Below are 15084 nucleotides of genomic sequence, written 5' to 3'. Positions count from 1 at the left end.
TGTTCCCACACTTCCAGCTCTTACGACTAATTTCAAGCTTTTGTTGATGAATTGGACCTAGGTTGGTTGGTGTTGAACCACTGAAGTCAACGTTGCTGGCGACTGCCCCGCCACTTGTGAAAGCATTTCCATAAGCACCAGAGGGATGCAGTCTAGCTCAACCACTCTCTCTTTATTCTTTAAAATAGGTTTGTTTTATTTTTAAATATAAAGATCAATCATTTGCTCCACCTGATGATCATTCTCAGAAGATCTAAATTCACTGCTTGGCTTATTACCAAGCTTTCCTGAGTTCACAAACAAAGTTCACCCTCTGGATTTTGATTCAGGGCAAGAGATCCTGATGGCTTCGTGGGGAATTCAACGCAGACGAGCTCAAGGAAAGGAAAGGGCTGGGATGTGTAGAAAAGTGCTTGTTGTATGGGCAGCTCCACGCGTAGGAGGTGAGAGAAGGCAGCACGCTGGGAGTGGGAGAAGGCTCCAAAGCAAGTCAGCTCTGAGAGAGGAGAGTGAGGAACATAAGGAATATCACAGTGTGTGGGATGAGATGAGAACAGAGATGTAGGTTTTTAGAGAACTTTAAAACAATTATAGGTTTTTACCACGGGAGGTTCTGTTTGACTAGATCAGAGTGCTTGCTTCCTTGTTACGTGCCTGGAATTGAAGCTTTCTTTGAAAGAGCTTGCTAACACTATTCCGTACTTTCAATTAACATTTTATTTAAATGCTTTAAGATAGCTTCTAGATATATTAAAGCCTTACTGATGAAATCTTGAATATAATTTACATATCTAAGTCACATTTGCATTCAATAACAAGACAGCCTTCCAGTATGGAGCATGCCATCAATAGCCCCCATTACTAGCACCTTGCTGAATTTCCCTAGCTGCAGCCTTCACTTCAAAAGGCTACAGATCTAGCTGAAAGAAAGGGGACAGTGATATCATCAATGATCAGGTATCGCTTCCAAATTTTAGCCTGATGCATTACCATTTTGACCTGTGTACAGCGTTCAGCCACCCCTTGGACATATCTTCAGGAGTTTTACAAGAGACACAAGTCTATTTTTTAATTTAATATTCTTTTCTGTTAAAAAGAAGGGGAGAAAGTATTCATACCCTTCCTACAAATAAAGCACAAAGTCAGTATCTTTCCACAGTACATCTGCACGCTTCCCTGGGGGATTTTTCATTATAAAATCATATCTCAGTTATCAAGTCTCAGCACCATAAAGCACATATGGGATATGTGATAAAAGCCCTTTTTTTTTTTTTTTTTCCAATCAGGAAATACCAGTAAGAGAGACTGGTGGTTGGAGCAGATTTTTTTTGGAAAGCACATTTTGAGAATTTCTGAATGTAAGGAAGAATGTGGTGAGAGAAGCAAAAGACGACTGATGCATCGCGTGCCTGAGAGCAGCAGCCCACTGGTCAGCGTTGCACGGGCAGTACCGGACGCAGGGAAATCATGTGCAACCGTCTCTGGTTACCCTGAGGGGTTCTTACGCAGGCAGACTAATATCAAAGGTGGGGCTTGGTGGAGGTTTGGGGTTTTTGGTTTTTTTGTGTGTGTCTTTTTGCTTTGGACAGTTTGATTTTTCTTATATTAGACTTGATGCTTCACCGTAAGATTTATAGAGACCATAAATCTTACAAGCCTCTAGAAGGTCAGAAGAGACCAGCTTTGATGCATGCACAATACAGGGGAACAGCGGGGGTGGGGGGGGAGGGAATTTGGAGCATTTCCTTTTTATTGGTAATCCTTATTTCCTTATTTATTGTTGTTGTGAACTGTAGCCATAATCCTTTAAACCCATGCCTTGTCTCACAGAATGAAGTAAATCCAAAGTTGAATTTACAGAAGGAAACATGTTTTTGGTTTTGGTTCATCCAAAGAAAGCATCACAGCTGAAAATCAGGAGAAAACTGGACATGTGTACCTCTTGAAAAGGTAAAATATCAGGAGTTATAAAAGCCCTAAAAACCATAGGAAACAAGGATATAAAGCCTCTTCTTAGTGGTGTGAAAAGAGGTTTGGCTAGGGGCTGAGAAGATTTTCCTGCAGATATTTCTTTCCATAGCTGCCTCTTCTCGACTTTGCCAGCCTGTCTTTCAAAGCAGCTGCCAGATAATACCAGATGAAGAGATGAACCACTGGCTTCCCCCGAATAACAATTCTTACGCTGCCGTAAAGATAAACAGCTCCTGCCACATGTTTTCTATTATCCAGCACCCACTACCAAGGCCCTACAGCATTCCGCAAGTTAATAAAATATCGTCTAGTTAAGATCAGAATTTGAAAACCTGCGTTAGAATAGCAAGCCAAACTTGACTGCCAGATTTTCAGCATCTGCCCGAGCTCTGAATTTTTTCAAATGGGTGAATATCTAAAAATGTCTGTTATGTCCCTGGCACTGTGAGACAAATTCATGATGGGAATTTATTTCCCATTTATGTCACATTACCTGATGGAGCTGCTGAAGAAAGTCAATCACTCACAAGATAAAATGGAAGGCGGAAGAAATGAGGTGGAGTCTCTCACTGCCTTGCTCTAACTATACAGCACTACAAGAAAGTACAACCAACAAAATTTTTCTCAGTCCTTAAAGTAACTTTTTATTTATTTATTTTTTAATCACCTGAAGTACTTGCCATTCATCAGACTCACTGTTTTTACAGAAAAACTTCAAGCAATCAATCTAAAACCCTTGCATTAATTTTAAGAGGTTCAGAGACTGGAGAAGTACTGAGGTTGTGGCACGAGTTCATGCATAGCTCAGCCAAATCAATATCCCCTTTAAACCACATCACTCTTTTTCACCTTGCAAGTTTTGAAATAGATGATATAGTTGCTGCTTTAAAGGAATGTTTTTCTTATATGATTTATTTTCCCATTTCTACACGTGCAGTATTATCCTGAGGGATACTGTGGGTTTTTTTCCTGCTCCAGCTACTGAACTGCTATTTCCACAGGCATTCTCCATAACAGAGAGGAAAAACATCACCACTGCATCATTTCTATAAGAGAAAGCTAACATGAAATGCCAATTAGAAGTTTCTGCTACTGTACGCTCAGTGGACTGAATACTTTCTTTGAAAGTAGGAGGTAGCTGTCAAACACACAACTCTGGACACAATTGCACAGCTCCTCTGAAGAACAGGTTACGGGAAGGGGTGGGGGGGGGTCAATAAATAACGGTATCTTCATTATTAATCTTCTTCTGCATTTTTAAATCAGCCAGAACATTTACAAGTTGAATGTCAAGTTTCTTTCGCTGCCACCTTTTTCCTTGTCTTTCCAGCAGGCAGCACGCAGCCCGTGCTTTGGTTGCACAACTTTCTGCTGATGCCAGGGCCGGCTGCTGCCCCGAGCCCAGAGCTCCTCTGGGGTCAGAGGTGCAATATCTATTCTGTTATTAGAGAAATTACTCAGTGCAATTTCACAGTTCAGCAAAACAGACTTATTGCTTGTATGCACTGTGTGTGCATGCCTTAACAAGCACTTAAAGTTTTCCTACTTCTGTTCCTTCGTGGAAACATCCATCTTTAACAGCTTTAGAAATGTTAGCGAGCACGGTTTCTTTTTCTTCTTAACTTTAATAAGGAATTACTGCCTTGCATATAATAAGGTTTCTAAAGAACTGGACTTCCATCTCTGGTATAAATTCAGAAGCAAAAAAGTGAACTCTATGCTTTAGATAAAAACTGAAGAAAGTAACAGGTGGCTTTTTAGTAACATGATTACTTTTATTATTACATTCTGAATATTCAATGTTAGCAGCAACCATCTCTTCTTGTGAATGCCCTTCCAAATTCAATTGCTTTATTCAAGTTATCTCTGTTTATTTCTGCAGGGGCAGGACCGGGGAAAAGTAATGCTATTTCTGCAATGTTTTATTTTATTTACTCTCAATGAAAATGAGAAGGTCTTTTTTACAGCTGCACAGCCTGTAATGTCAGCTCCAAGCAATCAGCTAAAAAAAAACCCCACAGTCACTTTGCAGGTTTAAAATAAAAAAAAAAGAAAAAAGAAAAAAGAGAGAGAAGAAATCAATTCATGTTGTCACAGTCTATCTAGAGTCATATTGTCCCCAGCCATTGATACAGAATAAGAACATCTGGGGATTCAATTACTCATGACATGAATAATAATATTTCGTTTTTGTTAAATAAAACTTCTTAGTTGCAGGAACTTCTGCTTACTTCACCATGCCATCCTGGAACCAAAGCAACCAGCGACTGAGACAAGCCACAGTCCCTTTGGCATCCACGAGCACATCGGTGCAGGTGCATCTGTACCCCCCAACAGAAAATCTTAATAAAGAAAATAATTTTTGAACATCTATTTAAAGATGGGCTCCTGAGGCCTCAAGCCCTAGCAGATTTCCTAAATGTCACAACCACCTTTTAAGAACTTGAATTAATAGCCTGGTTCAGAAAAGCACACTTGCCCTTTGAACCGAAGTCAGTGGCACCTGCAGTTGGCCAGTACTTTTGATTAACCCAAACCATGTATTGAAATAGTATTAGGAGTCATTTAGGCCCTTATTTTAGGCTGCCACTTTATGATTCTCAGTTCATGTTTCAAGAGGATGCTACCAAAACCAAGTTTCTATGTGTACATTCTTCTTTCTTAATCAGGTAGAGCTGTCTATAGTCTTAGTGACAAAGCCAGGATCAAATCAGATGATACTCGTTTTACAGCAATGAGTAAGCAGCAATACTCATGCTAAAATTGCACTGACTTGTGCAATCACTTTGATATCAGCAGGACTGTTCTCCAAAATTAAGCATGTGAACCGTTGTGAGATGAATAACTAAAAGTTCAGAAGCAAAATAAAAAGAAAGGGCTGAAAGTCAGTTCTCTCTTTTTTTTTTGTTTTAGGTGAAGCCTGGTATCTTTTTTTCCCCTCCTTTTTTTCTTCATGGACATTCATTAAAGTTAGCTTATGCCAAACAGACGTGATCTGCATCCACTCTACAACATCATGACTTTGCTGAGGCCTAAATGTTCCCTGCAGAAAACAATGCGAAAGCTTTAAAAATTCCAAGGGCCTGAATGAAAAATATTTTCCATTATAGCCCAGCTAAGAGAAGCGCTGCACCGGCACTTTGCTGTTGTAGAAGTGCTGTGTAGGGCACAACTTGCAAAACACATCGGGAGAAGGTACACAGAAAGTGGGGTAGGTCCTCAGTGGCTCCAAACTGGCAAAACATCATCGGTAGTAAGAGAGTTACAGCTATGAGACGCCGCTCCGAACACGTGAGTTTGTCACAGTCGTCGTCTGCTGACCACAGAAAAACTTCTAATGGCAAAGCACAGACGTGAAAATTTGCATCGTCTTATAGGAGGAATCTCAAGTCAGCACCCTCAAAAAATAAAAAACCGGTCACCAATTACTGCTTGCAGATCTCCTGTCTGGCTTTATGTAACGTATCTAGTCCCACTGTGATCGTTGCCTTTTAAAAATGTGTAACATTTATGGACTCCAGTAAAAATGTTTTTAATATAATGTAGATGAAGTATAAACTATTAACCTTGAACACTGGTGAATGTGTTAGGTTCTTGGGGGTTTTTTAGCCTCTTTAAATAATTTACTGAGAATTGTCTAAGATTTGCTTGTAATTCATAGCAAATCTTTTGGAATCATTAAAATAGTTGCATTTTTTGTAAATATTACAGTAGCTATTATTCCATAAATAAAAGGGATGCTCAGAAGGCAGAGAACGTTGAAGAGAGCACTACTCCAGAGTCTCTGCTCTCCGAGGAGTATCGGTGTGGGTTTCCTGACACTGTCCCATCCATATATCTTACTGCTGCTCTTCTGGGACCAATGGTGAGGATGACACACAAAAAATCCTGTTTATCAGCAGTTCATTTCTAACTATTTATAAAACATACAGAGTATTATATCATAATATATATCATAGTATATAATCCATGCCTTGCCTATGCTGTAGCAAAGGTACTAAGAGAAAGTTTCTCAGCTCTGCCACGTTAACAGAGGTCTCTTCGACTTCAGTTCCTAGGCTGCTTCTCCAGAGGCAGATGTGTATACTCCTTTTTTCCCCCCCAAATGCATATTTGCATCTGAAGTTATTCCCACAAGTTTCATCCTTTGCACTGACTTTCTAAATAACATTGTTCTGATGATCTTAAGTCCTAAAACAACATTTAAGCAAAGGATACACACAAATGACTAACTTGGAGCACAAGTATTTCAACTCAGCTGGGAAATAAAGCGAGAAGAGGAAAAAAGGCTTTGTATTTTAAGGTGGCTTCCTTTGCTGCTCGTTATATTGGAATGGCCTCTCCAAATCCACCTGTAATGCTCCCTTTCTCTGTCTTCATTCAAACTGCTGTTCAAAGGCTCATTTTTTGAAGAAACCCAAGAAATACCATTCCTGTGTCAGTCAAATGTTCTTCCCAGACCAATGTAAATTTAACTTAAACCAGTAAGATATTGCAGCGCTATTAAGTGGAACAGATAATGAACCTAAATAACTGCTCAATCTTATTAGTGTAGCCCTCATATACCTTCCATTTTTCTTCAAGCCCTGCTGCTTAGCATTCATACTGCCTGATTTGAGACTAAAATTAGATTATAGGAATGCGTGCTTTTTACAAGAGGTCTTTTATTTGTTCCATAAAGTATTTAGCACTCTTTAGGCACTGTATAAATAAAAATAATCACGATCTTGGAATTCACCTTCAGGAATGGAAATGAAGAGACCTGAGTCCTTTCATTTCTGCTGCACGTTATCCTCATTGGGCACGTATGGATGGCAACGCTTTGTAAGACAAGTTAAAAAGATGCTTGGAAGTCTGGTAAAGGTGAATAACAGAAAAAAAAAAAAGAAGGGAATATGTCTCTAGTTTTAGAGTTTTACAATAGGGAATAAAAATAAAAGCCCTACCAGACTTTTAAGATAAAGGTCTGCTGTCAAATTCATTAGTGTTTGTGAGAGATGCTAACAATTGCTGGTGAAAAATGATTGTGGGTTCAAAACCCAGGTCACTGAGTAAAATAACTTACACTCATTTTAAGATTCAAAGCCTACGTATAATTAGGAGCTGTTTCAAGACTGCGAGCCGTGATTTCCGAGGACTCTGCACTGTGAGAAGAGTTACTGCCTTCTGGGTCAGAGCCGTATCAAGTCCGACAATCATTTTTGTCCGACTTTCCCCCCTCCTTCCCAGGGTCTATATTTAGGACTTAAGTACCAAATATCGAAAGTTTTTTTGAGGTTAAACATGGCAATGTCCTCAAAACTCCAGTAGGCATCGGCTTACGTCACTTGGCACTTTAACACTTATAAAACTCAGGCTGCTAGGACTCGCCTTAAATTAAAGCTAACAACAGGTGAAACATCTAGTTACGCTATTCCCCCAGGCTCCACTTTCAGGCAATGGAGAAAGAAAAACAATTCCCCAAGGTTATTCACCCTGTCCTGAGATAAGGCACCTATTTCTCTTCATTTCTCCCCTGGTTCTTCAGACCGAGAACTTTTGTGACAGCTAAATTTAGGCAATGTGAATCCTGCCATTGGTATCTTAGTAATTTTTGAATGCAAGTCATCAGTAAGCACATATGGATAATCACCTCTATGCTCCTTAGGCTTCTCTTAAGATTTTAAAAATATCTCTTCAGAAAGGGATCAGATTGCACATAAGTGTGTTTTAAGATTAACATTAGCTGTAAAAACCATATTTCAAAATGGATGTAAAACAACAAAGAAAAATGCCGACAGCTACTGGAAGGAATAACTCCATGTCACATTTTAATGATATTGAAGCTTTACTTAGAAAAAATAAAAATCAGAATAGTGAAGAGACAACTTGTGTATTATTTCCTCAAAAAACCCAGATTCACTTACAATAACATCAAACTCATTACTATCCCAAATAATTACTGTGATTTATATTACAGCACCTCAGAAAGACCAAACAACATCAGGGCATTCCTATACAGCACATACAATGGGTAATGGGCAGTCCTGCTTGCAGTATAGAAAACCAGCTCTAAGGTTAGATGAAAGAAAACAGTATTTAGAAATAAGCATCTGTGGCATAGAGAAAGGTCAAACATAAGATTTCTTTTTTTTTTTAAGGGAGTGATTAGTTAAAGTCAAGTCTCAATTTAAAATAATGATTTTCTTCAAAAATGGCAGGCATCCAAATTATGGAAAACTTGCTCTTTAAGACAGTTGACTTGAGAACATTTAAATATCGAAGGCTGGAATCTTTTTCTTTTCTTTTTAATGATGTGGTTTCAGAAAAGATACAAGATGATATCATTTCCAAATACTAACTCTGGTTAGCTGCATATAGTTTGACATTCAAGAGGTTTTAATGTTATCAGCTACCACTGCCTGCCATCCGGGATGAACAACATTTTATTGACCTATTATTTATATGCCTCTAAACGAAAGTGAGTTTTGAGAAGGGATTTGGAGGTGGAAAGAGATCGAGAGAGTCACAAATGGACAACACCAAATTCCTGCTTTATTTAAGGGAGAACAAAACGTCAGTAAATGTTTTATCAAGGTAAGGAAAATTCTGTCGTAGGTTGGCAGAGACACACGTATGGTGTAGGTGGATGGGTGTTCAAGCCTGACATGACTGGCAAAGCAGCACTGGTGACACGAGAGGACATCCACAGTATATGAAACATGAGGGGCAAAAGGTATAACATGCTCTTCTCAAAGTGAGAGAAATTGCTTGGCAGACGACCCAGAAGAGCAAACCCAGAAGCTAACCCCAGCTCCCACCGTCCATGCAAAACCAGTGAAGACAGCAGCTGAGATGTCAAGTAGGTCTTTAGTCCATGCCCCTATTATTGTCAGGAAAAAATCCTTTTCATTTTATAGTAATTAAAATGCTCATAGATATTTTATTAACTCACTCTACAGAGCCACATGGATTTTATAATTCATCCAAGCACTTACAAGTAGTTACTTGGGTTAGGCTGTCAAGACAGAAATGATTCAAAACCTTGTGTACTTAGCTTCTTGGAAGACATATCATTCCCTAACACAATGGTATTAGAAAGACTCCTGACAGTTAGTGATCAAGAGATTTCATTTTTCTTGTCATATGGTGGGTTGTCAATTCTTCTTTTCCCTTTAGATAAAAGCTTAGTTGCGTTAGATTTAAATAATGGTGAAGTTGCAGGTTAACATTTTTCAAAAGTACCAAAGTGACTTCAGTACTTAAATTCTATTTTCAAAATGCTGTAGACACGCAAGAACATAAGTCTCTACAGTAAATGTCTTTACAGTAGACATTATTAAAGAAATTTATGGAAAGGTGGAGAATGAAACCCCAACTCAAGAGGGCTTAAAATTTGTACCCTACTCCAGACCACTGGTTTAAAATATATAAAGTTTGCAAATTACTACAATTCTAAGACAAGCTAAAGATTAAAATTTCCATTTTGAACATACTTGATTGTTTTCACATCAATGTACCCATGCCATTATATTTTACTGCAGATTTCCTCCCACCCTCCTAAAAAAATTTCTAAATGACAGTTTTAAGATGGCCTTTACCTCAAAATACAAGTTTTCCTGAGTTATGCTCAAGATTTAAGCAGAGACTGCAGAGATCTTTCTACAATTTTTTCTATGAAAAATATCTATGCAAATTATTCTCTTGAATTTTTTTTTTTTAACAGTAAATAAGAACAGCTTAGAGGTGGAAGTGACCGTTTAAACTTTACTCCCTCCCCCGAGTGAAATGTAAAATTGAGCCACTACATGGAAGTGGAAAAGTAGCCCAGATTTTACTTCTGTTATCATTACTAACCTAGGATTAAGCAAATAAATAATCCATGCGGTTAGTCTATATTTAAAATATTTGTTCTTCTTTAAATATAAAGTAACTTTCACAGAAACAAACAGAAGTGGCTAGAGACTGAAATAATTCCTTTGATATTGAAGCTGAGTATTTTCTCGTTTAAGCTCCAAACATCATCTCCCTGGTGCCCATAGGGCTTTGCACTGTGCTCGAACACTCCACCTCGCTAATTTACTGCTCCCCTCAACCGCTTAGCTCAGATGCTGGGCTATGAAAGTGGTTACAAGCTGAGGTACCACAAGATTTTAGGAGCTTATCTTCATGCAGTAATTGTTCTGTATCATGTTTAAATGGTGGATTTCTCAAGGTAAGCTATATTTCTTCTAATACTTTTAGTTTGGTCTGTTATCGCAAGTACCATCTATGTAATGTTGAGAGCAAATATAGTTTGAAATAGGACTGCCATAGCAGCTATAGAACATCTAAAAGGAAAAAAAAATAGGCCAGACCTTTATTAAATTTTAAAGTATGCCTTTGCTACACTCTTGTAAAGATCCAAATAGGGTATTCAAATCTCTAGAGATCACCAGTATAATTTCTTTATCATGTTCCATTTAAAATTTAATTATGTAGTCTACAACAAGAAGTATCTGAGTACTCTAAATAGGTCATGCAACGAACAACTTAATATTATTATAAAGTTTTCCTTGTGAAGATCCGTTCTTTGATGTGCTGTTGCACACAGAAAGCCTATCTTAGAAAAAAACAGTGTACATTCGTAGATATAATAATGTCATTTAATATAAAAATTGTAAAGCTTCTTTATCATATTTTAAGTTTAAATTTTCAATTCTTTCTCTAGCATGAGCTTCCCAAAATCATCAGAAATAACTGGTAAATTAGAACTGACACAATATAATCATGCTGAATATTCTTCTATCTTTCTACAGGCAAAGTTAATCTATTAGCTTTCGTTCTAAGTGATGTCCACCGACTCAGAGTTTTCTACTTTTGCCTATCAATGATACATATTCTTCAGTGGCAAGACGTAAGGTAATTTCTTCTTTCTCTTAAAAATAATCATTAGAGATCTATCAGCAGTATTTAATGGAAAATGACTATATTAAAAAATCACCACGTACCAAGACACTTTGTTATATTTTCTCTTTTAAAAACGCACATAAGTAACCTCTCTTGGTTACTATAGGAGAAGAGAAAATATTCAAAATATTCTCTTCTGTAACTTCTGACTATTTACAGGGCTTTCTGGGAACAAATCCCTAACCTCTCTTCTGTAACTCGACTATGTAAAATTCAGAAGGGGTTTGGGGGATTTTTTTTTTTTTTAATTTCTTTTTAAATGACAACAAAAAATTAATGCCACTGGTGCCTAAATCTTCCTGATAGTCAGACAAAATATTCCAAGTACAGACACACCGGCTCACACTTACATCACTTGTACCAAAAACCCTTTCACCAGGTTTACAAATGCTTGAAAAGGATTTGATCAACTCTGGCCGCAAATATACCCATGAGTCTTCACTGCCCTGAGAAAAGGCATTGTGTTTGCCTGCAAAAATGAGAGTTCGATTTCTAGGATTACAGAGGGCTTTTTTTGCCCCATTGGACAAAATACAACAAGCACAGTAACTATGGGAAAGCGGTTATTGGTTTCATCATTGCAAGGTGCAACATTGATATAAAATTTTATATGCTATTAAGTAGTTGCAGGGTGAAGGTGGAAGAAGATGCGGTGTCGGTGGGGAAATGGGACCGTTTCACTGTTGTGAATTAATAATAGCAAAATGGTTCACCTGAAGTTTGAAAGAAGAACAAAATGTATTAGATTAATACATCACAACACAAGATAAAAAACCCCAAGGAACTGCTTGTTTAGAGAAATGTAGGAACAGGTGAATCCCCGGGAAGGCTGGAGGACTAGCCAACCTGCGCACAGCTGTAAACATTTGTTTTAAATCAAGACAAGATCATTGGTTTTAATATTTATAACACAATTACAATGCCTTGTGCACATTGCTTGTATAATCTGATTTTTACTTGCGACATCTTGCCACAGTTGAAATTAAAGCCTTGTGGTAATAATTCAAAAAACACATTTAGGCAATCATTAATGACAAGTATGAAGCTGGATGTTTATTCAAGCTCCTATATCTCTCATTTTAACTTTAATTTAAAATGGAATTCATTTCTGCAGTATAAGGACTTCATGTTTCCAGTATATTAGTCTTATAATACCTAACCAATTAGGGGCATGTAGTCAAACTGGAAATATTTTAGCACTAAAACCAGTAAAAGATACAGCTAAGCAGTGTTATTAACATTCCTAATCAAGGAGTCAGCTACGCTGTTGAATCTCTATGTTCACTTTTTTTTGTATGTATGAAGAATTGTAATTCTTTTGCAATGAAGATGAATAAAATCTTTTACATGTCAGGTAGGCCTGATCGTTGGTCAGCACTTCAAACGATTGGCAAAATTTCACCAGCATATTTGCTTGCACAACTAAGGATATCGAGTGATGGTAAGTCATAAGAAGAAAGGCATCTAATAAATGAACAACTGATATAAATTACACAAGTTTGTACCTACAAAACAAGGTGATAGATTACGACGGGGGAAAAACCATCACATACAGTGAAAATCTACATTTTTACAGCTTAACAATACAGTCAAGCCAACTAATATACACCATACACACCATAAAGAAAGGTAGACATTTTTTCTCTGCCTTAGAAGCAGAAATAACCTGTATGTATTACCATGCTTAAAGAAAACTGATTTTCTTGTTGAGATATCCTTTTAACATTATATATTGTATGAACTACAACATTGGTATTAATCAGAGGATAACAAAACCCCCCAAACCATGATCTCATTAAAAACCCCTGCACCTCAAAGAGCAAAACTGGTGGCAGAAGACGCAAAAAGACTGAGCGCACCATTTTTTTCGCTCATCAGGCATCTCTGCTAAGCGACAGCTTACCATATCAGGTTTTTTTGTTTCCCTTCTCTCCACCCTTTTCTCTATCTGCATGATTACAGCATTTTATTGCATCCTCTGACAATATGTAGGCAGGTCTCTCTTCAAAAACCTTTATCGCAGCCTGGGAGTCTTGTCTCGTTCTATTATTTTATGAAAAGCTTTCACAGCGTAGAAGAATTTGGTCTAAGCTGCTTTCCAGCTTTCCAAATGAAAATGCCTTAAGATCACAGTGTTTTTCCTTCTACCTCCAAGTTTCCCTCCCCTCATCCCTCAGGTGAAATTTAAAGCAAAAGCCAAACCACCTGCAATGGGTATAATTGCACAGCTGGAAGAAAGCCACATCTGGGATTTTTCTCATCAGGTGCACAACTGTGCTAAGCCTCAGAGCAACTTCAACGCGTCGCTTTAAGCTCTGTAGTTTTGGTTGCGCCAGTATTTCACAGTCATTTGTCTGTCTATGGCATGCAGTGCGTGTTTCTCCTCTCTGCACCTCCAGTTTTCAATATCCCAGCAGTTTTCCTCAGGGAAAGGATCATGTTCTGGCTCAAAAGGTCGTGCTTCTTTCAGCACCTTCCAGACATTGATACACAGATGCAGTATAGAGCAACTTGCTTACCTTGGTAATGTTCCAGATAACTCTGTGGCAGTTTCTCTGAAAGACACAAAGTGAGGAAAAATTAGCTTGTGTTTAAAGAAGCTATAAAATTTTAAAGACGCCTTTATACTGCTTGTATTTTTTAGGAGTGCAGACAGACATACACAGCTTTATACGCAAATGCATCATTTGCGGATGCGACGTCTGCGTGATCATATACACAAGAACGTGAAAAACAGATGATAGAGTGTGATCTAAGGATTTCATCAGAATAAAGTCCTCAATGGTTCAATTACTCATTTTTTAGGCATAAAATTATCACTATTTCAAATGCCAGCACTGTATGATCCTACATAGCCAAAACATAGCATTGGGCCAATTTTCTAGTGGAAAAAGTTCCTTTTTTTCAGTACTGCAGCAAAAGCAAGACATTAGACAGATTTATAACCATGTCATGCACTGAGAAAAATACCATGTTAATGTTAAATCTTCTTATATCGGGTTTTAAGCAATAGTTATTTTCCAAATATGTGATTTTTGATCCAATTGTTTGAATCTGTTTTGTGGGTTTGCAATTTGTTAGAGGAAAACTGAGTATGTAACCGGTACGTCACATTAAAGCACAATTAAATACATTATCATTACCTATGTACACAATCCTTAAAATACATCCCAGATCTAGCACCACCACATGTCCTTGCTCCCCTCCCCAGCACATTTGCTTAGACCTTATCCAAACATCAGGAAAACAGCTGGATAGCTCCGTTTCTCCTTTCTCTCCCATGTATAAGACCTTAAAAAAAAAACCAGCAAGGAGGCACAAAGGGGTTCGTTCTCCTACACTTGACCAGAGGTCCATCTCATTTCACACTTTGCTTGTCCAGTTATGAAATCTCTGCCCTATGTTTAAGTTTGCTGCACAAAAGATAACTGGTTAGTTCATGCCCTATTTGCTTCAGCTGAGATCCAAATTGCCAAATTTCACATCTGTAGCTTTGAACTTGTGGTATGGGGGGACAATTCTCAACATAATACTCTCTTCTCCTTGTTTACAGCTGTGGAACAGAAAATCCTTCCATCCACTTTTACATATGGGGGGAGAAAAAATCTAATCTTTTTTTTTTTTGGCGGAGTGGGGGATGGGGGGTCGTGGTAAAGACAGGTCACAACCTTGCCTTAACAATTCCCGAAACCATGGATCTAGTGATCTCTAAGTATGGAACCAAGCCTACACATTTTTGTTGCAAGGGTATAAACCTTATAAATACAGATTGAACCCCCAAGCCTAATTTCTTTAGGAATCCAGAGGAAAAAAAAAAAGAAAAAAGAAAGATATTTTTGAATAACTTTTACAGAGCTTTTACAGAGCTTTACCATGTTCTGAAACCATTCTTTTTGATGGGGCAGCTACAGAGTTATTATAGTAAAAGCACAATAATTCAGAGCTCTTCTTTAGTTCTAGATCCCCCATGCTTTTTGGCACTATATGAGCAACTACAAGGGTCTTCTTTTTTTAATTATTAATTTTTTTTTATTGAGCACCCCACAGTGACACCCAGGCTTTTTCCTTAATGGTTACACTGGCAATTGTAGACTCCATTACAGCATCAGAGAAGATAAAATGGTCCCTCTAAACATGCATGGCTTTGCATTTTCGTTGAGTCTCTATCTTCAAGCTGTGCAGTTT

The 15084-nt window shown here is 37.8% G+C and overlaps 1 protein-coding gene across 5 annotated transcripts in view; it reads right to left on the bottom strand.

The window, feature by feature from the left end:
- CELF2 (CUGBP Elav-like family member 2) overlaps positions 1-15084 on the bottom strand; it is a 565219-nt gene that overhangs the window by 296610 nt on the left and 253525 nt on the right. For all 5 annotated transcript variants that reach the window (XM_075143385.1, XM_075143378.1, XM_075143348.1 and 2 more), the window contains one exon: positions 13419-13454. Coding sequence is in view for 3 of the 5 variants with exons in the window: in XM_075143348.1 (XP_074999449.1) it covers positions 13419-13454 (36 nt within the window). In the remaining 2 variants the exon portion in view is untranslated. The remainder of the gene's footprint in view (positions 1-13418; positions 13455-15084) is intronic.

This window comes from Calonectris borealis, chromosome 1, assembly GCF_964195595.1.
Source record: "Calonectris borealis chromosome 1, bCalBor7.hap1.2, whole genome shotgun sequence".
NCBI lineage: Eukaryota > Metazoa > Chordata > Aves > Procellariiformes > Procellariidae > Calonectris > Calonectris borealis.
This window is presented reverse-complemented; position numbering and strand designations above follow the sequence as displayed.